General features: G+C 41.5%; 2 protein-coding genes across 2 annotated transcripts in view; one reads left to right on the top strand and one right to left on the bottom strand.

Moving 5' to 3' along the window:
- Positions 1-25,789, bottom strand: part of clmpa (CXADR like membrane protein a) — a 358,126-nt gene that overhangs the window by 57,455 nt on the left and 274,882 nt on the right. The window lies entirely within an intron of this gene.
- Positions 977-9,295, top strand: LOC306969916 (uncharacterized protein). Its single transcript, XM_079565705.1, has 4 exons — positions 977-1,078; positions 4,630-4,705; positions 6,629-6,849; positions 9,125-9,295. The coding sequence occupies exons 1-4, from the start codon at positions 1,053-1,055 to the stop codon at positions 9,240-9,242; spliced, it is 441 nt and encodes a 146-aa protein (XP_079421831.1). The 5' UTR covers positions 977-1,052; the 3' UTR covers positions 9,243-9,295.

The raw sequence follows: 25,789 nt of genomic DNA, 5'->3' as shown, positions 1-25,789 counted from the left end.
AGAGGCTTGTGTGGCTTAGCTGCGAGTCTTGCCCGGATACCTCTTCGTTGTCTCTTTTTTGTTTCCACTGTGCTGCAGATGTGGAGGGGCTCTTGGTGGTCTTCAGTTTCAAAAGCAGAAATGTGTAGGTCCCAAATGTCTTGAGCTCATTAGCTAGCTTTCAATTAAAAAAGTAAAACAATTTGTAGTGGAACCTGATTTAACAATGTCATATCATTTTATATTATTACAAATAATGAAAGAAGAAGCCACTAAATTAACAAGTTGGTTGTGATTCAAACTCATTCCTAATCCTCCTAACATATTTGTAGCTTCAGAAATATCAGGTAACGGGCCTTTAATATCACAATTACAGTATATGTGTGATAGATGCATACTGCTTTTCCACCTATATTAGGCACTTAAAGCACTTTACATCAAGGAACCACTCACCAATTCAATCTTTTATTCACACAACAGTGTACGCAGACACTGGGGGCAAGGCGGGGGAAGTGTCTTGCCCAAGGACACGACAACAATGTGCGACCGTCACCTTTCCGTTACAAGATGAGCCGCTGTCGCCCCAAAAAACACATCACACCCGCCTGATCACCGCCTACTGCAAAAACCACACGTGTTTCAGTTTAACCAAGTCGTGTGGAATGTTCCGCAGTGTGCCTTTACACAACCAAAGTAAATACAAACCTCTGCTTGTGTTCTTTGAGTTAACACAGTGAAATTGTTACAGAAATACTCAACTCAAGTGCGATATCCATCTTCCAGAAACTATTTTTTTAATTCTCCCAAAAACCTCACTTTCACAGGCCTCCGCTCTTCCGCATGTTACGTCAAGGCCCGGGACGGTTAATTCAACGTGACGCTAAGCCCGTCCAGCTCGGAGCGCGGAAATCAGACTGGCATGTGTGTGCCGTGTGCCGTCGTGTGCGTCACTGTGGGAAAATGAAAGGGGGAGGAGGGCAGAAAGGGGGGGGGAGGAGCCCGGCGGAGGCAGATGCCGCGTTGTCAGAGGAGACAGTTAGTAAAGGTCTATCAAGTGGATATTTAGTGGGAAGATGAGCTGTATCCCGGCGTCACACAGGTAGGTCACACATGATTTAGGATACTTTTTTGGATTCTTATATAGGTGCTTTTTATGCACCTATATATGCTTTATATAGTCAGTCATTGGGGCAAATGGTTAAACGAGGGGCTCTGAGCTTGGTGAATGTGTAAACTTTTTATGTCACTTTGGAAAGGCTTCTTTAACTCTCATACATTTCATTTCCTGTGACATTTTGTATTTATTTTTGTTTTATTTAAATACAGAAGCAACAATAGGCCTACTATATCTTTCTGTGACGTACATGCGTGTAAGGAAAGTGCTTTATCTGAATTTCTATCATCAATGTATTAACTGTAATGTAATTTATCGATGCTTTAAGATATTGTTGAAACACCTGACTAGTCTAGCTGTAAATTTAACTGCAGAGAACAACTATTACTACTATTATCACTACCACTACTAATACTAAGACGAGAATTATTTACTTCCATACATTACAATACTAATATATCAATTTCAAACAATTCTATATCTATACAACTATTAATGCTGCTGCTCCTTCTTCCAGTGCAACTGCTTTTCTTTAGTTTTTTTTTAAATTCTTGGCACAGAGGAAAAAAGGGCGTGAGCTTCTAGGTAGATGGCTTAGAAGGACAAAAGCAATATATATCGGATACTGCGGGACTTGGACGATGTTGAAGTGGCCTCCCCTGCTAAGAATAAACGCTCACTGTGTCTCTTTATAGTAGGCCTATCCAATCTTCCTTCATCGTATTTTGCGAGATGTTCCAGCCACACATTTAGGCCCCTGGAATCTCCAACACCACTTCTTTTATCCACATTCTTTCCTTTTGGTTTCCATTCTAATATCACGTTCTGAATCTTCCATCGGTCTAATCTGTCTCCAATACCTTCTCTTTGCAATGATATTCAGGATTAAGGGGCGACTTTGTTCCTTCATATGGCACATGAGCCACGTTTCCTGGGACATTGGTTATTATCCTTATTATGAGCATTTAATTTAGGACTACCAACACTACTGTGACTGCTGACCTTTGCTGCCACTTCCAGAATTCTATGATCAATTACCAAAATATAACAAAAATAGTTATATTTACTGTTAGTGGGTTTTCTATAGGGCTATTATAGGATACAATAATTTAGTTGTTCAGATTTGAAGGCAAAATATGGCGTCTGAACCATCAATATCACTTCGTCACCTTAAACTCATATGGTTCTGTTCACAGATTGTTGATCCTGGACACTTTCTGTACACGATTTTAAAGTTTTTTGTAGATTTTTGTGAGAGCCATTTCCATTTTGTTCTATGAGTGGTCGACGTTCAATCCAACTTCCTCAGAACGAGTCATAGAGAGAACCTTATAATTCCAGGGGGACAACTTCACAAAAACAATTTTCCAAACTGAACGGGTGTCTCAAGTTGAATCTGCTATCGAGATTAGCTTCGTAGTTTGCAAATAAATTCACACTGTCACTAAAAAACATGTACAGTATAGTTCCTTCTGGGGAAAGAATATTTGACCGTGTGTGTGGGACAACCAATGGAAGAAATCTGCCGCCGTGTGAGGGGAAGTGATTTGTTTGGGCCCAAAACGTATCAAGAAATGTCCCGTGATCTGAATTTTATCGGATTATGTATTTTTTTTTTTTTTTAACACTCATATAAACATACGTTCTATAAGGATCCGCTGAGCTTTCCCCATCCGGCATATAAATTTATCCAACCTGGAATCGTAAATAGGATTAGGCCCAGCGCCATGAGATAAACATGTCAGCCACCGGCCCAGTTTCCAAATGCCGAACGTAGTAGGAGTACGAAAATACGCAAATAGGAATGTGCGTGTTACCACAATCCAAAAACATGCCGAAATAAAATTCAGTTCACTCATAAGTTCGTTGATTTAGGTCCATTTTAGCCTTGTCTTGGTCCCGATTAAGTAAACCTCATATGGGCACAATTTGCTGGGGTAAAAAAAAAAAAAAAAAAGATTGAATATTAATGACTCTCACGGTTTGCTCTCATATTGAGCCTGCTCCACTTGATTCCTATCATTTGTAACAGTCAGCCGAGAAGAATACTGTAGCCTCAAGACAGTCCACAGTAGCCAGTGTTTAGTGAAGGGGGTGATCTCTTTGGCACGAGCGCAGCCTAATCTGTTTGGCCTGCTTTCCACTGCCCTCTCCTCGTCTCGTGTTTTCCTCTGCCTAAGTCGCTCGCTCACTTGTTCCTACAGCCTGTTAAATCGTTAGGTGCTTACTTGCAGATTATCACCGAGCTGCACCTTCCTCATGGGCATTCGTGCATGGGAGAAGACTCTGGTAAACAAAAAAAAAGGCTCTGTTGATGGGTATAAAGAGGTTCCTGCACACGGCCTCGCTTGCAGAAATAACTTCATTTGTGCTGAGACCTTCTTCGGGCACATTCCTCTGATGTTTGGATTCGAAATTAAGTCGAGGTCATCCGATATATTGGGTCGATTTATGGATATTTTATAGTCAAATTCACACATGTGCCCCCCCATAAGGCTAAAGTCGTGTTAGAGTCTGGATTTTCTTCCAAAATTTCTGACTTTAGCAGGACAATAGACTGCTGGGGACGCATGTGTGACTTTGTGTGAATTTGCCTCATGATATCGACTATTGGGCGATATATACAGTATGCCGGTATAAGGCTAATATCTTACCGGAATCGAAAGTGATAGAGACTTTGTTTTTCTTTGCCCTGGAAAAGCTCCGTCACAGATTTTAAATGAACCCACCCACAACTTCATGAACCTCAGGGGAGCTAAGGAACATTGTGACCATAAAAATCAGTCACAAGCTCACAAGATTTCATTGTCTATTCATTCACCAAAATCTTCGTTTCTCTCAAGTTCTTGGTGTGAGGGAGGGGTGGAAGCACAGAGAGGGAAGGGAGGGAGTTCATCCTCCTGACAGCTTGGTGGATAAAACTGTTCTTCAGTCGACTGGGCCTGGACCAGAAGAGATAGAGACTTACTCACGGTTTATCTGCTGATTTTTGTTTGTTCAAATGAGCTCCATCTGAAGAACCAACTAAACATGAATGTCCTGAATGAATCAGCCCTATGCCTCTAACAAAGCGCCCCCTGCTGTCACAGTTCAACACGGACACATTTTAGATTTTAAAAACATCATAAACAGGATTATAGACAAGACATTTTGAAATATCGGCGGTCCAAATCGGTATTGGTCAATGAAAATCCCCCAAAATCGGCATCTGCCTTTGAGAAAACCCATATCGGTCGACCTCTAGTTTTAAGCATAATCAGGTTTGCACTTTGTAACTTGTAGCGTCTCTGTTGGTTAAAAATAATTTGGAAGAGAAGCCTTACAGCTGTCCAGATGTTTCCGGACAAGCCCTAATTCCTTGGACCAGACTTGTTTCATTTGAAATGCGGCTTAAGAAAGAGAGAAAGGGAAGACGCATGGCCTATTTATAACTGTGAAGACAATACAGACTCATTGTCATCGTCAGTATATCGTCATGAACATTTTCATCATCACAGCTCCTAATGTGACGCCGCTTGTTTTGCTCGCTTTTGCAGTATGACCCTTCTAGGACAAGTGGAGCCCCCGATGGAGGACGCCACAGGACAGAGGCGGGGGAGCAGAGCCTATCAGGTGGGTTTTTCATCTGCGTGATTGAATCATTTTGAATCGACGATAATCCTCTGACCCCTTGATTTGAGCTAGTACATGGTATATAATATTGCCACCGTATATGATTTTATCCCAAGTAAGAAGTGAGGCTGTGTTCACACTTGGTCCATTTAACCCCTATAACCGCGGTGCTCTTCCTGGGTAAATCCATTTTGTTTATGCAGCTCATGAGCATACCCCTTCCTCAGGTGTACATCTGTGCTTCCAAACTCATCTTGGAACGGACATTACATTGTTTTTTTTCAACACCAGTACTTTAACAATACTTGGTTTTCGACACCGATGCCTGAACGATACTTTTGTTCGATACCTATACTAAAACATTTGTCATCTAGAACCAGAAAACGGAACAATGATGTGTGTAAGATCTGTGAATTGGTTCATTTTCAATGTCAAGAAATGTGTGGAAAAATGGGGAATGATTTGGGGGGAAAATGGGCCAGGAATTGGAAGAAATTGAGGCAAAAATAAGAAAAAAATTGTGGAAAATGGATGGAAAAATTAGGCAAAAATAGTGAATAAAAACGAAAATATTAGTTACAAAAACTAGGAAAAAAATATGGGAAAATGAAATGCGAAAACAACAGAATTGGGGCAAGAAAAATTTGGGGGAAAAATCATTTATTTGAGCATCACAACTTGGATCTTAAAGGGGCCAGATGCAAGTTCGCCATTTTATACTCACTACTGCCACCCCAGGTCATACGTGTAACTGCACCTTATATATTAAGCTCGTGCATGGCGGCATTTCAGACCCGAAGTAACACCGTTTTTGAGTGACAGTGCAGGATTTTAGAGGCACTTGTGGTGAACAGGTCTGGGCTCATTCTACACATAGGACATTGTTGGAACATGTAGGGGGAGGAAAATACATAATTTTAACATTTTTAAACACTGTATAGTCCCTTTAAGTCATAAGTTTTCCAGTACCTCCTTTCGATACTTTTATTTTATTCGATACCGGTAGAACCTAAACTTTTTTTCCAATATCATATTGGTATTGTTTAACGGTACCCAGCCCTAGACAAGAGCCAATTGACTACAAATCTGTGTTTAAATTGCTTTGACATGAAAAGCAATAGCAAGAAGGAGGATGTCAGTGAAAATGAGACTATGATTGGATTAAGTGCAGATACAATATGAATGCTAACATGTAGCCGCGCTAACAAAGTCTCCAGACAGTGTTTGTCGGTCAGTATCACTAATCAAGACTTTATACTTCATTAATAAACAGTGCGATGGACATAACAGAAATCCAAGCATTTGCCATGAAACAAAACCCGAATCCTGTCATATTGTCCTTGGACATGTAAACTGAAAGCACATGCTCATCACACGGCTGCAGTGAATGAGGGCAGATTTTCTGTTCTGTGACACTGTTCGCTGACAGTGAGACCGCAGCTGGCATTGCACTGTCTGGACTGAACTCCAAATGCCCTTGGTCTGTCTCTCGCTCCGGAGTGTGAGTCGTCAAAACAACAACGATTTCACCCTCGTGACACACTGCTTTCTATTATTGCTGCTCTTATTATCAACATTTTGAGATGACAAGCATAATTGAAGTCATCTTTTCCCATTATCCCAGCGCTATTTACAGATGTGGTCGACTGTCACATGGGTCACACTGAAAAGATCAGAGAAAGATTGGCCGCCAACTCGTAAAAACTGTCATAAGTATATAATGGGAGCCAAATCTTGGGGGATCCATTCATTTCAAAGAGCTGCTCAAAATACTCAAAAGATCTAATTGGTGCATCTTTTAGTTCATGTTAACAGCTGCTTCATATCCTTTCATATATTCTGTGTAATTCCTTGATGGATGGACACATTATTACTGAAAGCTCACTGAAGATTTTAAGAAACTCTTGAAATTGCTCTCTCCAGATCTTCCCAGAGACCAATGACGACGACTCGGATTACCCGGAGGACTTCCAGTACCGGAGGGAGCGCCTGCCCTCCATCGTGGTGGAGCCCACGGAGCAGAGCGAGGCGGAGAGCGGCGAGCTGCGCTGGCCGCCCCGCAGCATCAGCACAGATGGAGATGACGATGACAGCCAACTCTCAGAGAGCACAGTGGAGGCGGACTGCGAGGACATGGACCAGGGGTAAACGCACACGGTCTCATGCAACACAATAACACACCGCCTGACCACAAATAGAACAGTCACCGCCTGGAATTAACTATGATCTGAGGTCAGGGCAGGTTTACGTTCAGCAACACCATGTGCCCATAAATGAGATCAGCTCACGATCTGAACATCTTCAACGACCAGGTTATTTCTTCTTCCCTGATGGCAACGGGCGTTTTCCAAGATGACAATTCACAGGATTCATCGGTTTCACAACAGAGTCCAGATCTTTATCCCATTTAGAATCTTTGGGATGTGCTGGAGAAGCCTTTGGTCAAACTCTCCCATCAAATGTGTGCTATCAAAGCTAAAGGCGGTCCAGCGAAATATCATAGTGTATGACCTTTTTCCGTTGTGGCGACTTTCTTTTTGGTCAGGCAGTGTGTGAGCATTCATCCGTGGATCCAAAACGTTGCCAGCTCCTACTGCAAGACACTTCTTCCACTTTGCCTTTGTGTGAATGTCGTATGTAAGTCGTGGTCGGAGGGGCCGTGCCCTTAAACTATTGAACTCAGGACCTTCTTGCTGACAGGTGAAAGCAATAACAACCCAGCTAGAAGAGATTACAGCGGCTTTGGTGTCTTCGAAAGCTGTACAAGCTGTAGAAGTGCAAATCATCATTGACATTAGTACAACAGGAGAAGGCACACACAATATAATTACAATTGTTTTATACATAACAACGATAATACAGCTATAATCAGATCCATGGTCAGTCTATTCAACACAATAATAATAAAGCTAATGCCATAGAAGTCTGGTCGTCTGTACGCCCCTACATGTTATGCAACTATTTCAACAGAAACTTGGATTATGTTTTCAAAGTAATCATATACAGAGTATTAATGTCTAATCTCTTCCTGCCTATTATGTCTTTCCTCCAGCAGACAGCCTAATCTGTACACATATAGCCCAATGTAAAAACACCTTAATACCATCTGTTTAGTTGTATGGTATAATTGCAGAGCTTATCTTATACAATAATTTCCTGCTGCAACACACATGTAGCAAGACACACAGCAACATAATAAGGACAACATCTGAGCCTGTAGTGCCTGAGATCCAAATAGCCTTTATGGGGTGCACTCAGTGTTTCACAACCAGGGGTACGGTGACCCCTGCTGTGGGCACTCCAACACTTTGCAGGAGGTACTTGGAATTATGTATAAGAAGGAAGAAGCCGGAATTCGAATTATTTTCTAAGGAAAGGATACATAAAGGAATAGGCCACTGTTCTTCCATACTGAGATGTTCTTTCCTGAGTTTAGACGAGTTGATACGTACCAGGTATGGTCTTTGTGCGTGCCCGTGGAAGAGCTTGGTCAATTCCAACTTCACCCCCGTTTGGAGCTATAGGAATACATTGGGAGAGGCCAAATGCTAACAACATCTTTGGTCGTTGTGCGTGACTGAGCACACACACAAAGACCAGACAGGTACACATCCACTCGTCTAAGCTCAGGTAAGAACATATCTCAGTATGTAAAAACGGTGGCCTGTTACTTTAAAAGTTAAAATGTTTGAGAATATTAGCTTTTGCATATTGAATCTTTCTATTCATAATGTTGAATGGGTTTATGTTCATCCGTTTCTAAATAATCTTCAGCAGCTTCCAGGCATGTGGTGTTTGGAGTAAAAATTAAAGCCAAGGACCCCCATGCTCTTTGCCATGATCATAATGGGTCTCTTTCAGGGAAAGTTTGTAGTTTTATAGGCCTTCTGGAACAAACAGATCCTAAGAACAATCATGAAGACTCTTTCTTTTCCCAAAATTCTTCCCCAGTGGCTGTTTTTAGCCCCGTAGTGATAGCTCCAGAAAAGCACCTCCTGGGGTCTTGCTCCTGCGTATCCAGGAAATGCTTTCCTCACCTCTCAATCTATTGCAAAGCTTTATCCTCTCTTCGCAAAGTAAAAACAGTCGCTTCACCACAGCCACACGAGCCGAAACAGCTGCTTAGCAAAGGGGAGCAAGAGGAGGGGGAGGGGCTTCAGGGTACTGGATACTGGATATTATTGTTTTAGCGGTTTTAGAACAAACATCTTCGTCAATCAGAACTCTCCAGAAACTTGTTAAAGTCGTACTTACAAATGTTTTCTTTGTAAAACATTAATGAATGAGGTCCATTGTGTCCCGCTGGGTTTCAACGGTGTACTTTCCAATTCACAGACAGTTATAAATAGCTTACCCGTTGACGTATTGGACTCCTCGCACAGACACATTACCCAATTACAGAGAACTTTGTCTTTGCAGCTCCAGCTCGCGGAAATCGTCCATCGGCCCGTCCCAGAGCCAGATGTCCCTGGCCAGGCTCACCCCACCTGCGTCCCCCACCCCACCTGAGTCGGCCCCGCCCTGTCTCCGCAGCTGAGTAACCACCGTGACGGCATCAGCCGACCTGCCCTGGCCGCACCTGCCCCCCCCCCCACCTGTGTTCAACCCGGGAGCCTCTGGCTGTGTGTCTGTGTATAGTGGTAAACTGTGGTCTCCTCCTGTCGACGCTGTGGCCACTGTCTGACACTGTAAGGACTGCTCAGTGAAACGAACCTACTGCATTACCTGTACTCGACTATAGGGGGCACTTTACCTGAATCACACCCTAGCATGACACTAGCGCTGTTTCGACAGTTTCCTTCAGTAGTTGGTGTTTATTTACCCTCAAACGAAGGAAAGAAAGTTGCCTGCTTTGCAAAAAAGTAATAAGCCAACGGTCTCCCGGGTCTAGCTTGGGAGCTACTAGTCAATTTATATAGGATAGAATTTTTTTTTTCTTTCAACATGACATAGTTAACATAATCATATTTAGGATTTTTCGAATAGTTTGACAGTTTTTTCCTGGTTTTATATGTTTTGTGACGTTTCTTTATGGGACGTGGGTCGTGGGCACAGGATAATTCTGTGACTGCCATGCAATCATACCGCACCAATTGACCATGCACCAAGTCTATCCCCTCCATGTCACCAATGTAAAACTATGATTAATACTCACCACATGAAATGATTAAAGTGACGGTCTGTAAGATTTAAAAGTGAGGAGAGAGTGAGAGTGAAATTTGCTGTCAAGTTTCTCCGATGACTGGGCCAGAAAGCCACTCCTAATTTGCAAAATGAAGAGAGCAGGAACAACGTTTTCCAAAGTAAATGATCAAGCTCCCTCCCCCTTCGCTCCTGATTGGTCGAAGTGATAGCCCGGAGATTCTGCTAAGTTGCTGAAATCCGTTAAGGGAGGGACATAAGAAAACATTTTGTTATTGAATACTACTCGTGTTATGTGAAATTGCAGGCCCAATCTGTTACATTTGTAAAACATTTAAACTTACAGACTGTCACTTTAAGACAATCTGAACCTGTCGTATGCACTTTATCCACTTCTTAACAAAGCAAAGAGTTGACAGTTTATTCCACACATAGATAGATCACTGGACATGTTTTTCTCCCTGATATGGGCATATTTCATGACTGGACTGTTCTTGATTCTGGCCAGTCCATGTGTGAAAATTACTGTATGTTGCTGCCCGCACTGTGAACCTCTTTTTTTTTACAATTTGAGCCTGATCCTGGAATTGTCATCTCGGAATATGTAGACCAAAGCAGCATGCAACCCCCATGGTATCAGCTTGATTTTTGTGAGTAAAGGGCCTTAGTCAAAGAGTCTGCTTCGAAGTGACAAATCACTTGAACTAGTGCAGTCGGAGGGAAATAGCTGTAAGGAAGCACACTGAGAACTTGTGTGTGTAGGATGTGTAAAAGATTCCCATTCGGGTGGTTAGGTTTTTATACCTGTGCTTCAGGGAAATTAAAATCATTTTTTAACAAAAGAACAAACAAGGTGAATGATAAATTGAGAGCTACAAAGATGATTAGCTTTTGTCTTTGCCTTTCTTTGTGCACAAAAGCTCTCAGAGGAACAAAGGAAAAGCGGCTGGCGACCCCTGCTGTCAATGTGATGCAATTTCAAGTGGCCGAGATGAACTAATGCTGCGTGTTGTACTCCCCTTGCACTTTACACATGTTCTAATATCTAAAATTTTCAGAAAATTATTGACTTATGTTTTAGATTTCCATCACTGCACATCAACATGGCCACACGTTTCAAAGGGATGATGCAATTTGGTCTTAGAGGCATTTTATGTAATTATACTGCAGAATATTCACTTAAATTGTAATTATAAATATTTAAAAGAACACAATTTGTGATTCATGGTTAGACGTGAATTTGTAAAATACATTGTAACATATTATATGTCTTCTTATTGTTTTTATTTAAATCATTAATAAAGAAAACCACAAACTGTTCTTTGTGTTATTTGTTTGTTTGTTTTCATTACTGACTCAGTGTAATTTGGAAATTTTGTTTGTGGTTCTCAACTTTTTACACCAAGTACCACCTCATAAAATGTGTTTTTCCCCGGACCATTAAACTTAAATTTAACTAAATTGTGCGCAAACGGGACAAAAACGAAATGAACTCTAAAATGGATAAAATAAAAAGTTGAGCAGATGATCCTGTAGAAAAAGCCTTCTCTCACACTGCTTGACGTACTGTGGAGCATTTCAGATTATATTTTTTTAGATATTTTCACCAATAATCTTATAATTATTATGATCAATGGTTGCAATTATAGTGATTTTTTTCCTATTTACTGAGTGAAATGTTACACTATCAGAACACTTCTCAAATAGCTACGTTATAAATACAACAAAACATATTGTGTGACTACTTTTACAAATAGTAATTGAGTAAAAAAAGAAAAAGAAAAAAGGATTCATAAAAAAAAAAAATGACATAACTATCTGGATCATATTGTGCTGTGGAGCACTTTTCCCATCCATTGTCCATCACATGCAGAGACTAAAGTCCCCACACGTGCAAAAGCGGGATTATACCAGCCTTGTAAACCTCTTAATCAAGTGCGTCCTCTGCACTGGGTCAGCGATGTGATGACGGCCAGTGGCCACTAGAGAGCAGCAGAGGAACACTTGACTGCCAGGTAAAGCACCAGGGCTGTTGGCTTTAAAGGTTCATCATGACAAAAGTGACACAGAAGTGGGAAAAGCCATGAAAAGCAGCAAAAACGCCACAAAATAGCAACAGAAAAGTGGTACAAAAGTGATGACAACACAGCAATAAAGTTACAACGTACAACGGAAAAAGATCTATTTTGATGAGTTTTGTAGGTCTTAGCTTTCAAATGTTACACTGGCCTATTTAGATTTGGGAAAAGCTGACTGAAGATCAGGGAGAAAAATGCACTTGGTTAAGGCGGGAGGTAAGAGGTGAAAAACAGGAGTAATTGGGCAGCTCTAGGCCCAGAGTTGTTGAGATTACTCCATAAAAGTAATCCAGCTACAGATTACTAATCACTCCTTCTAGAAGTAATTTACTGTCACTTATTTGATACTATATTTCAGGGGTGGCCAACCCGCGGCTCTCGAGCCGCATGCGGCTCTTGGCCAATCAGAGTGCGGCTCTTTGCATGATTGGATATGTTTAATACCATGCGGCTCTTTGCAAAATAATTGGTAAATATTTCACATAAACTGTAACAGTCTTTGACCAAAAATCCAACCATCGTCCTACAGACCATGTTTCCATCTCTACACATGAATGAGAGTCTGTATCTCTCTCCTTTTCGAGGCAGTGTGTAAAAGGTGCCCGTGCAGCCTCACTCAAAGCGGGATGTAGGTTGAACAACAGGCAGGCAGATCGTGGCTCTGGGATTAGCTTCTGTGCTTTTCAGATTTCTGATCAGCCTACTCTTTATTTGATGTAATTTGGCCACATATTCACAGAAAAAGATCAAAATTAGGAAATGGAAAAAAGCGGAGCTCTTATTAAGCGTATGATGCGAAGCGCGACATCGCAAAGCGGAAATACGCAAAGTCATGACTTTTCTTTCACATGTGACAGTAACTGTAACAGATGCAACTTAAAACAGACTCTCAGATCCTCCAGAGGCTCCTGGTTAAAGTTCATGAACTTTATGCAGCCTAGAGTGCGTTCTCTGCACAGTCCAGTCAGGACGAAGCTGCAGGCACTGAGCGCACAGGCCAGGGGCGAATCAGAGAAGGGGGCTCAGTGGGCAGGGCCCCACATACAAACACACCCCAGCATTAAAAAAAAAAAAAAAATAATAATAATCTAATTCTGTCTCAGTCAGAGCAGAAAGCACAAAATGTCATTTAATATACATGTATTTCAATCTTGTTGAGGAGTAAAACCATTCAATCTAACACAATTATTAAAAAAAAGAAAAAGGCATAAAGTTATAGTTTATTGTGATTAAATAAAACGGTCACATTCTATCTAATCACAATAAAGTACCGCCCCGGGATCTCGCTAATGGTCGGTGCCTTTGTGGCTCTTCACAGGATCAAGGTTGAAAATTTCGGCTCTTGGTCCCCTGCTATATTTCATCTGATGACGCCAGACTGTTTAGGTCTGCCTTAGTGTTTTGCCGTTGAGAATAGACCACGATATTCAAATCATTACTAACTCACCTGTTCAAACTGTTTTTTTTTCTGAAAACCGTTTCTGCTATTTTGTATTCCACTTTTAGGCGTCTTTGAGTGCCCATAAAAGTGCTATACCAGTTTGATGTATTAATATTATTATAATCTAATTATAGTTCAGGAAATATTGACTGGGGCTTGTATTCACCCACACAATAAGGTAGTAGTAGAAGTATTAGTTTATTTGTCAGTGACCTTGTAATCTTCAAAAACGTAATGCTTTGTTACAGATTTAGTGAGCACAGTAAGATAATACAAGTATACATAACCTTTAGTAACAGTCACATTATTAGATCAAAGTTCATAATGGTGACATGTAAACAAGCAGCAACTTTCCTCTTTCTTGATACAGCTGTTTTTTTCTGTGATTTGTGGTTTCTGTGTTCCACATTGTTATACTGGATGCTTATGTGCGTCTTTGCCGTATTTTATGGGGTTCAGAGGATTTTTTTTTTTACTGCAAAGACTCCATCATGGTCCTGAAGAAAGCAGATTTTTAAAAGTAAACAAACAGCTAGCTTATAAGCTAGAGACATTGAGACCTGCACATTTCGTTTTCTGAGACAATGAAGAGGCACCAAGAGCCCCCCACACCTGCCGCACAGTGGAGATGTCACAAGAGGCACCACTGGAAGCAAGGAAGGGGCAAATGAGGAGGTATCCAGGCAAGACTCACAGCTAAGCCATACATGCCTTCTGTCCCTACTATTGTTCTGGCTAATGGACGTTGGACTGAAGAATGAGATGGATTAACTGCTAAGCTCTTCCCAGAAGATGGTGAAAGACTGTTGTGGAGCGGAGGGAGCTGCGCAGGGGGAAGAGGAAGGAGGTGGAGGAGCTGACCAGCGCAGGACACCATGCTCTGAAACAGGGATGAACCCAGGAGGTGCTGCACCATTTCAATGGATCAGAGAGAGACTGAAGGCAGCCAGGCAGGTTTCCTCTGGTTTCCCATATGCTGCTCAGGTTGGCCCACAGTGGCTCAGTCGCAGCAGCTCAGGACAAACACACATACAACACAAATTTACAATACAGTTGTACAATGACAAATAAAGCACTTACTTACTAAGTTAATTAAAAAAATTAAAATACTTGAGCTATAAATAATAAGCATCTAAACAGTCTCATGATGACCCAGCTGCTTCATATTTGTGAGAAACTGTCAATGTTTTTTTGTTGTTTTTTTTTACATGAAAAGGCTGTTAAAAAAAGACACTATGCACTAAAAACCCTCTTCAGTCTAATTTGACGTGAAGTGTTAGATCCAGTTAGTGCTCATTTAAAAAGAACATATTGAACTTTTACAAAGTGTCAAACGCAATTACTCGGTCAATTAATTCAATTTAAAAGTGTGGCAGCCGGGAAAAACAGGGTCTGTGTGTTTTACTGCAGCGCTGAACTTGGTTGGAACATCTGTGACTTTCCTGAATTTAGTGAGCCTGTACAGTGTATCAGTAAATGTGTGCGCTTTGATTTATATGGATATCTCTAAAGGCAAACAATAATGATCATCTTTGTAGGAACATTGCTTGTATGGTAGTAATGGTAGTAAAAATCAATAGTTTAAGATTTAAATGGATGCTGTTTACTTTGCAAAAGAATATATAGATACAATACACAGAAGATACAAAAAGTAATTTAAGCATAAATAAAAGACCTTTCACTAAAGGTTTGTGTTTTATTACTCTATCTGTCAATACAAAGAAGCAACATTACCATGGAGCAAAAATCCATGTGAAACCTATAGCCCTGGAGCTGTGGGGCCAACCCGACTGTGCTCGTTCATGTTGACATTGTCGTTCAAAGAAAACATCCCTTGCCCTAAACTCGCTGCTACACACTGTATCAACATACATCCTTCAGCCCTGAGGCATGCTGGGTAAATGCAGAACACATTTGAAAGTATCTAATGGAGTTTTGTTTAAGGAGTCAGCATTTTTAAACTCGATCTTTCTCTAGCGGACGACAGGAGCGTATCTGTGGAATCAGCATAAAGAACTCCCATACGTGCTCTAATACAAGCAGTGATTGAATTTGCTCTGGCGATGTTTATGGTAATAAATCACATCGACTGCTACAATAGATAACATTGTTTGATGTATGAATTTTGGAGGCAAAACTGCAGAGAGAGATGCCCAGTGATGTAAAACAGTTGGGAGTACACGTGTCACTGGTGAAGTTGAATGATAATATGCTGGATGTGTGAATTTTGTGCTGACCTTGAGCAAGGAGTATTGCTCTTTTGCTGCTGGAGGCGGCCATATCAGAGGCCTGTCATGCCAGGTGAGTTCATTGTTGGCTTGCACTTACCAAATGCAAATAACACCATTGGGGAGGTCGAACAGGTGAGGATCTTTAAAGATCTTGGCGTCCATCTCCCCGAGGACCTGACATGAAGGATCAACACCAGGGAGTTGGTGAAAAAGGGTCAACAGAGGTTCTTCTTCCTCAGGTTCCTCAGGAACACTGCTTTACCAAAGAGCCTCCTCACCAACCTCCACCATACACTAGCCTGGCCAGCCAGAATACAGGCTTTTCTTTACAAAGACGTCTGGGATCAGGGTTGAGTTCTTCAAATCCCTGATGTGCATTATTCAGAAAAGCTGGATATGACGCATTCAACGAATTTTGATGACAAGGAAGTTCATCCATCCATCCATTTTCTTCCACTTTTCCGTCCATCACATTGCACTGGTCCTTATGGCTCCTCCTGTAGGTTGTGGGTCCACGGAAAGACGGCCTCACAATTCAAACCGGGCCTGTTGGTCTCTCACAAAGGGCTTCGGAACTGCTCTTTGTCTGACCTGTCACTTAGGACCTGTTTGCCATGGGAGATCCTGGCACGAAGCCCCCGATAACAGAGCTCCAGGATCATTCGGGGGCTCAAACCCCTCCACCACGTTAAGGTGTTGGTTCCAGGAGGGTACAAGGAAGTTCATTGTTTTTCAGCAGCATTAGCCAGAAGAGAGGAGACTATGAGGATGCAAGGAGTTAGGAGCAACGCGGTTCAGATTTTAAACGTTGGAGAATTCAACATGAATGCATAACTGTTGTTTCAATCAATGTACATTTGGAACGGGATGAAAAGACTTTCGATAAATGGCAACAGATGCAGATGAAGTTTCCATATCTACACATGTAGTACATTCTTGTTAAGTAATTTTTATTTAAGAAAGTACTTTACTATCTGTTAATTCCGTCCTCCTGTAGTGACAATGTGCTCTTTGGATCCATATAAATTGTTTCAAGATTTGATAGGCTGTTAGCAAAGTCTCAGACGGTCCTGCTTTTGAACAGATACACAAAGCAGGAGTGGACGGCTGGCCAGGCAGTATCGAAAGTGTCACACATACAGGTGCTTGGCATGGTTCTCTAGTTTTCCCCCTGTTGGACAAGAAGGACCTGCAATGAGTTGTCAAGTTTGCAGAGAAGATAATTGGCGCTCCTCAACCTTCTCTTGGGCAGATTTATTCCGCCCGCCTCAAGAACAGGGCTCAGAATATCTGTTCTGACCGCACTCACCCTGGACAGTGCCTTTTTGAAACCCTTCCCTCTGACCGTCTCAGGGTTCTCAGGGCTCAGAAGGAGAGACTAGAAGGAGCTTCTTCCGGCGGTGAAGGCCCTGCTGAACGTTTAGCTATTGGACAAGTCATGAGGTCAAATGTTGGCAACATAGAGAGACCATGTCCAGTATGAATACAAATCTGAAATCAGGATTAAAACAGTAATAGTTTCTCTAAATTCAAATTAAGCAATCTATTTATCAACTGTGGGGATATTGCTTATATATTCCAGACTGTTGACATTGTTCCTAATTCCCTTTGATGGCATGCTACCCCCGAGGCTCTGTTCAATCTGAAACTTTTGCTCTCTCTTCCTCTGTTCACTGTTTTTAGACTAAGGCCAGACTAAACATTAGGCCTGAACGTGGACGGATAAACAAAAACATCTCTAACAGTCAAAACCATATGGGAAATGAAGTATTTCAACAGCGGAGATACACATTTCATAGACTGTCTGAGCGTGCCAAGCAAACGAAATTGCTCAGGCCAAAACCGTGGGCCTTGAGTGAACTGAAGTTGGCAGTAACATACACAGTGGAGTTGATTGAAGGAAATAGAGGCCTAACAACCTCTTTTCTCAATCCAAACATCATTATTACATTGCAGTTAAACAGGATTATCCAATAAGTCAGAATAGACTATACGGCCAGTTATTTAGCTGCATCTGAATATGAAAGAGGTGACGGTGAAGTCATCGGATTAAATAAAAAGCATTTCAGCGCAGCAGTGCACTGCAAAAAGTGAATATCAAGCATTGTCTTAAATGACTTGAATTGAGGAAATGTTTCTTGTTTTGAGCGGTTTTCACTCATTTAGACACTTTTCCTGATCGGACTGAGTTTCCTTTGCTTGTTTGAGGACATTTCAGACCAGTTCTAGGGTAAATCTCGCTTGAAATAAGAAAGTAAAACTGCCAATGAGATAAGACCAATTTTCTTTCCCCATTGGCAAAGAAAATGACCTGAAATCAGGACGAAATGTATCGAAACGAGTCAGAAACATCTCAGAACAAGTGAAATAATCTGGGACAAATGCCCAAGAACTTCTTAACCAGTCAAAACAACTAAAATCTGGATTATTGTGCTATTATTGAGATGTTTATACTGATCTAGTTCATTACTTTTTGCAGTGTGGGTGGTCAACGGGCCATTTTATGTGTAGCTTCGCAGCCAGACTATTTTTTGCTGTGTTGCTTGAAAAAATGTCTTCTGTTATTAGTAAAGACTTCTAATTTGCACTATTGTTGGTGCCGGTCAAACAGTGTCACTAATACAATAATAATAATCAACAGCCTTTTAATCTCCAGTTATGAACTATGTGGGGAAGCTGGCCACGAGTAGTCGAAATGGCCAGGCAGACATCACACAAAAAATCATGGTTCTTAATTGAACTGCACCTCTCAGGCTGCTTCCGAAACGGGCAGATTGCTAAGAGCTCTTACGCCAAACCGGATGTGCGTCAGCGTCCGCCATGGCAAGTTGCCTCCGAATTGGTAAGTCAGTTAGGAAGTAGTTAGGAAAAGGAGCCTTGATGCTAACTATCATAGCCACTTTAGCATAGGGACCTCTGATGCTAACTAACCAGTGATTAGGAGCTATGTGCCATCCCACAAGCCACTGCGCCAAATCCCCCCACCCCCACCCCCCTCGCCCCCACCCTCGAGTGATTCATGCGCAACCACTGTTGATTGACAGGAGCACATTTAATAATAAAAATAATAATAATTAAAAATTAAGATTCTGCACAAGCCAAACTTTATAAAAGTGATAAATCCATGTTGTCGTCCCCACAGCTCAGTCACATGTCAGTGTTAAAGAGGAAACTCAGGAAACGGATTAAATGCTTTTGTTTTCATTTAGTAGAAACTTAAGCCACATGGATCATTTGCTGCTGTAGCTTTAAGAAACAGCTGTTGAAATAAAATAAGACTAAAGGGAAATGTTTGGATAATTTGGATTTATTTTTCTCCTTAAATGTCTTTGTTTGGACACTATGTTGTTGTTGGACACTGTACACTAGGGGGCGACATGCACTTTTGTTTGGCTTGCACTCCACCAATAACTTTAAAGAAGAAGAAAAGCAGCTGTTGGTGATGTCACATCCCTTTCCCCTGTTTAAGGACGGACGGATTGTTCAAATGCTGCTGAAGGTCTAGTTCACTAACTGCATAGAGGTCTAACAGTTGACCCCATGAAAGGTTAAGGAGTTAGTTGCTAGTGTTAGTGCTTAGAGGCTACAATTTGATGGTTTCGGATTGAGCCTCAGTCAGGTTGTATACCTCTGCTAATGGGAAGGACCTCCCACAGGTAAGTACCATTAGCTTGATGGGCAAATTCAAACAATAAGTTAAGCTGGCAAGTCCTAACATTTTACATAAAACCAGTAGGTGTTATCTAAAAATGATAGGTTTTCAAATGAAACAAGTAAAGGCTAAAACACAAACCAAAATCATACACAAAGGAAACTCAAAAGCAAAGTTTAAACCAGTTTCCCCCCTGCCACATGGTTCAGCCTGAGATTTTAAAATGGCCGACAAAGACCACGCCTTCCCTTTGTTCCGATCATGTGGTCCAGGTAAGTTTGTATACAGACTAAATTAACAAATACACAAAGCCAAATAAGCCAACAATGTGAAGTGTCATCTTTAACTTAAACAAATGAATGAATCATGTAGGTTATTGTTAGCTGTTGGACATTGCAAATGAAACAAAGTGTCCAAAATAAATAATGGGACAAACCCACTTTGTCACAAACTTTGTAAGTTTCAAAGACTTGAATGTGGTTCAGTCATTTGTTGTTGCCGCAAAAGGGGATTTTTAAAATGATTAACCTGAGGAATTCAATGCAAATCACTCTTGTGTGTATTTGCTGTATTATTTCAGCGGGCCATCTCTGCATTAGTTCCTCAACCGATTTATTTATATTTTTGTGCCTTAACAAGTTTAATTAAAGTCTTTATTGCTTTGAAATGGCGAAAGCTGAGCCGCTTTGTCAGCCTAATGTGGTCTGTAGAGTTCCCTCTCACAGTATTGTTAACTCGTCCACTCTTTTAAGAGAATGAAGTGAACAGCAGATGCAAACAAAGTGGTTAATCTGATTTTTTTGCCAAGTTATAATCTAAAACAGGAGCTGGAGCCAGACTGTACTCACAGATGAGAGTTCAGCTGACTTCTATTATGCGACTGCTATCTCTGTACTTTTGAACTTGCATTGTCTTTATCCTGAAGTGTGTTACCTTTCTGAACTAGTCCATTCCCCCCCAAAAAAATACTACATCGACAAATGCAGTAACAATAATGCGCTCAGCTGCTTTGTTTTTGACTGATGAGGAGTGACTGCACCAACTGCCTGCCACAGTCTGCGCTTTGTCTGCCAACTTCAGCGTGCTTTTCAAAACTTAATCTTGCCACTTTTTTCTCTTAAAGTCTGGGTGGATTAGTGCGGCTCCAATCTGCTTGTAAGTCTATTTATTGTGTGAGATAGCGTTTTTTTATTTCATTTACCTAATCCCCCGGGCCACCTAAAAGAGATTAACAAGATGTGGGAACTTCGCACAAGACGCTGACAGATACAGTAGCAGTATGGTTGTACCGCTCCTCGTGTAACCGGATTTATGTCCCAGATTCGGTGGATTATTGCGTAGAGTTTGCACATTCTCCCTGTGTCTGTGTGGACAGCAGTTTCATACTTCCGATACGTCTGAAGATGGGCAATACACAATTAGTTGTTCATGGCAGGATGGCAAGTTGTATGGAGGATGGGTCAGAAGTTCAGTTGGTATAGTCTGCTCTTTTAGGGGCTTTTGTTGCTTGGAGCACCTGCTGGTAGCTGCAATGTAGATTAAAGGAACAGGCCACCGTTTTTCCATACTGTGATATGTTCTTACCTGAGCTTAGACGAGTTGATACGTACCCGTCTGGTCTTTGTGCGTGCCCGTGGAAGAGCGTGGTAGCTTCCAACTTCACCACCGTTTGGAGCTATAGGATTACATTGGGAGAGGCCAAATGCTAGCAACATCTTTAGTCATTTTGCGTGACTGAGGGCACTCACAAAGACCAGGCAGGCACGCATCAACTCGTCTAAGCTCAGGCAAGAGCATATCTCAGTATGTAAAAATTGTGACTTGTTCCTTTAAGGTGGTAGAAGGATAAGGTGTACTTGTAGGGAAATGTGTCCAGTGCATTTAGCATAATTATTTAATGCACACAGGTACCTATCTTCAGATTTTAAGCCAGTTTAATGGTCAGAACCACCTGGCAGGAGGATTATCCTTTAGTGCATGTTTTGGGTTCATTGGAGGAATAGAATTAACGTCATTATCCCCTGAAGGAACTTTGTCTTGGACCATCCAGAGAAACATGAGAGAAATATGCAAACTCAGTACAGAGAGGCCCATATGGTCCATGGATTGAACCCGCAACCTTCTTGGAGAAGACAAAAGAGATTGTGGTGGACTTTCGAAAAGCGCGGGTCCTGCATGCTCCTCTAACAATGAATGGTGCTGCAGTGGAGAGGGTGACCAGCACTAAGTTCCTGGGTGTGCACATCCCAGAGAAGCTCTCCTGGACCATGCATGCTACATCACTGGTCAAGAAAAGTAATCAGTGTCTTTACTTTCTTCGCAAGTTGAGAAGAGCCAGAGTCCCAGCCTCTGTTTTGTGCAACTTCTACAGAGGGACTATAGAGAGCATCCTGACCAGCTCCATCACTGTGTGGCACGGCGCCAGCACTGCCCACTGCAGCGGAGAAGATCTGCGGAGCCCCTCTCCCCTCTATTAAGGACATGTACTCCACCCGTCTCACCTGCAAAGCCGTCAGAATCACCAGGGACCCTTCGCACCCATCACACAGTCTCTTCAAGGTAATGCCTTCAGGGAGGAGACTGCGGAATCTACGGGCCAGTTCCAGTCGACTGAAGAACAGTTTCATAGACAAGGCCATCAGGAAGCTGAACTCCCTGACATATATGACATATGTTTTTCCAAAGTTCTCTAGGGTCCCGATCCCCAGATTGGGAATCACTCTCCCATTGTTTGTTTATTCGGAGGAGGAAACACAGTTTGTTCAGTGTTTTACTCCTGCTTTAATAAAGACAGCAGAGAGGCTGCACAGAAATCTGATCTGACAAGGGCTGGGGAGCAGGAGATTTCAAAATGTCCTCCGAGATTGTGCATGCACTTGCAAAAAAAAGGTGAAGTCTCTCATAAAATCAAACGGAAGAAAATTTGGGTCAATCACCGTCAGCGTATCCCCGAAAGTGCCAAAAATAAAGGTTCCCTGTGTCTCCTCCTCCTCTCCTCTGTCTTCTGTCTGCGCTAATCCAAGCCAGATGTGCTCCCTCCACGGGCTCACTGGCGCTCTGTTCTCCCCCCGCCCTCGAACGCACCAGGGCAGGAAATACTCCAGGTTCCAGGCCCTGAAGGGAGCATGTTTCGCCTAACCACTAACAGATGCAAGGATGAGGGAGCAGAGAGTGGATTTGGGAGACAGTGATAAGGATGAAGGGGAGGAAAAGGGTTAAGTTTGTGATTAACAACATCACCTCCTTTTTGTTTTGTTCTATTAAATATTGGGCATGTGGCATTTTGAGACATCTGTTTCGCCAAACGTTTATAAAGTAACGTTGATTTGTTAATCAGAAAACAGATAGCTAATAGTTGTAAAATGTGCTACGGCATAAACAAATTTGAAATACAGATAAAAGGACTCGTTCTAATCCAAATACTGATAGTGATCAGTGACTACATTCAGGACATTCTGAGCTTTCATCCTCAAGATCTCTGTTGATATTAGCTAATCATAGCCTTGCTAACTTTATTATTTTCCCTCATTCATTAATTTATTCATTCATACATCTGGAGCACAAACATAAACATGTCACACTGACAAAGTAATTTTACTTTGTATGTATGCGGAGTGAAACTCGAACAAACTGGACTTAAAACGCAAGCAATGCAAAACTATGCATCAATTTAAACTGTTATATAAACATCAGGTCTGGTCAGCAAATAGAGATGAGGGTCTTTAACTTCAATTACTGTTGTACTCGGTCTCATAGTGTTAAGTGCTAAATGTTTCCTTACCATCGTTGGTATTGTTCATGCTCCTTACATTGTTAGTATCATTTTTTGTTACAATATAATAAATATTGTTACCTGTGGCAACGCCACCATGATATAACATGTGTATAATAATCCTTGAACAAAGTAACAGTGAAACTGAATGTATTCATCTCTGAATGGGGAACTGGGGGCGGGATTAAATAAATGATCTTCTTCCCACTCCCTTTCAGGTAGAAATGGATCATAATGTTTACATACTGTATACTGTACTTTCTGTGCCATTGCCTGAAATAAATGAAAAAAAAGAAAAGAAAAATGAAATATACCACAAAAATAACATACTTCACTGGTGGTGACAGTGGGAGAACCCCTTTAAGAAGGCACAGAGATTACAGATGCTCTTAGTGCTTGTAGACTGAAACAGGAGCACCAATTTAACCTCCTAACCCCCACCTTAACCTTAATCTAAAGCTTCTTGACTGGATCTTACAGTCTATAGGCCAGTTTAATGCCTCATTTGAAAGCTAAGATCTACAAAATCAATCAAAGCTTCTTCCTCGTTATGATTGTCACATCACAAAACAAAGGATGTCATATCTTTGAACTCACTTTGCCACTTTTGAATGTGTTGGTCCATCAGTATTCGTTCAAAGTCAGTTTGAGCCAGAGTTATTCACCTAATAACACTTTTACCCCATCCTTCTTATATTTTCTGCCCAATATCCGCAACAGTACAATTATCCTACAATTATACCTCAGACACAGAAAACAGAAATTGTAAATATCTGCGATAAATTCAGTAAATTTTAAGCGCTGACTGGGTTTGCAAATGGCAAGAATAAAATAATAAACTCTCTCCGAAACTCTGTCAGCCACCTACTGCAATGCAAGGAGGTCATGCCTGATTAAGTGGAGCTTTTTCCTTAGACAGTTTATTATTAGAAGCATTTAACTCATGCACTTGGCTTTATGCTTCAGGCAGTGTGCTGTTTTCTCACAAAAGCCAACTGATCGCTCGCTTCCTTTGGCATGAGAGCATGAGACTGGCCATAGAGTCACTATACGCTATAAGAACTCTTCTGATAAACAGATGGAGGTGCAGTGGATGAAAAGTGACTCATACTAACTAAAGCAAATCTAAAATAGAGCATTTTAAAGGCTTTTAAATGGTAAAAGCAGTAGTTCTCAACTGGTGGATGGAAACTATAAACTGGGTCGTGGAACTGTTTTCAGTGGGGTTGCCAACCTACTGAACATTCTTTCAATATGGTAAATGGTAAATGGACTCAACTTTTCTACCTTTCATCAGGCCCAAAAAGCTTTATAGTAAGGAACCAGTCACCCATTCACACTCTCATTCATACATTCATACACCAATGTGCACAGACGCTGGAGGCAAGTAGGGTGGAGTGTCTTGCCCAAGGACACAACGAAAGTGTGCATTTGTGGGAGCTGGATTCGAACCCACAACCTTCCGATCATGAGACGACCCGCTCTACCATCTTTATTTATCTTCTAAAAAAGTACAACACTATCGGAGTCTAATAACACTACTGTTATCAGTTTGTTTTCATCATGATTGGATCTTTTTAGGCCTATCTATGTTTATTCAACTATAATCTGAGAGGGAAAATTCAATATTGTGCTTTATATTAGATAAATGTAATTTTTTGGGGGAATTGCAGTTTGTCATCCTGGCGCCATATCAGTTGAGGACCATAAAGCACATAGCCAATAAATAAATGTAAAGGAGTAGAAAATATAACATTCCTCCCATAAAAGTATGTGCTCAAAAACTCTTATGTGCAGAGCTTAGGTAAATTTACTTAGTTAATGTTGTTGAGTGATGTTCAGGAGCAGGGCCACACCTTGGATACTGAGATAAGTTCTTGCCTGAGCTAAGACGAGTTGATGTTTACCTGTCTGGTCTTTGTGCGTGCCCTCAGTCACGCAAAATGACCAATGATTTTGGCCTCTCCCAATGTATCCCTATAGCTCCAAACGGGGGTGAAGTTGGAAGCTACCACGCTCTTCAACGGGCACGCACAAAGACCAGACAGGTACGTATCAACTCGTGTAAGCTCAGGTAAGAACATATCACAGTATGAAAGAACTGTGTGCCCTCAGTCACGCAAAAAGACCAAAGATGTTGTTAGCATTTAGCCTCTCCCAGTATATTCCTATGGCTCCAAAACGGGGTGAAGCTAGAAGCGACCAAGCTCTTCCACGGGCACGCACAAAGACCAGAAAAATGGTGGCCTATTCCTTTAACTACTCCTCCAGGGCACCCTCCATTCATCTACTGTATGTTCAAGCTATCTCTTCTAAATTTGAAGCAAGGTTTGTGGTTTATTTCCCCCATCTGCTGGGTGATTTGTGAAGACAGCGACCCCACCCATTTTCTTATTTATTTCCTTTATTATCAGGAAACACGTGATGAATAATTTCTTATTTGCAATGTTGGCCTGAAAGTGCTTCATGTGAACTTAAAAGGACTGGAAAGGGGAAGCCTTGTGTCACTCATTCTGTATATTGCCTTCTGGATTCTGTTTCCTGCCTTCAGCAGCCAGCACTCAGCATCGTGCTCGGAGCACCCTTCAACTGCATCGTCCCTTCGTCAGTCTTGCAAATACATATTCCAACCTACTCTGTCATGGCCTGGTCCTCGCTAGTGAACTACTATTATTGAACACATTTGGCTCAATCCTGTAAAATGCATTATTCATCCCCATTTTCATATGTTGCCAGCACTGACTTGTTCTATGCTCTCACAAACTGTC

Source organism: Gobius niger (assembly GCF_951799975.1).
Source record: "Gobius niger genome assembly, chromosome: 11".
Taxonomy (NCBI): domain Eukaryota; kingdom Metazoa; phylum Chordata; class Actinopteri; order Gobiiformes; family Gobiidae; genus Gobius; species Gobius niger.
This window is presented reverse-complemented; position numbering and strand designations above follow the sequence as displayed.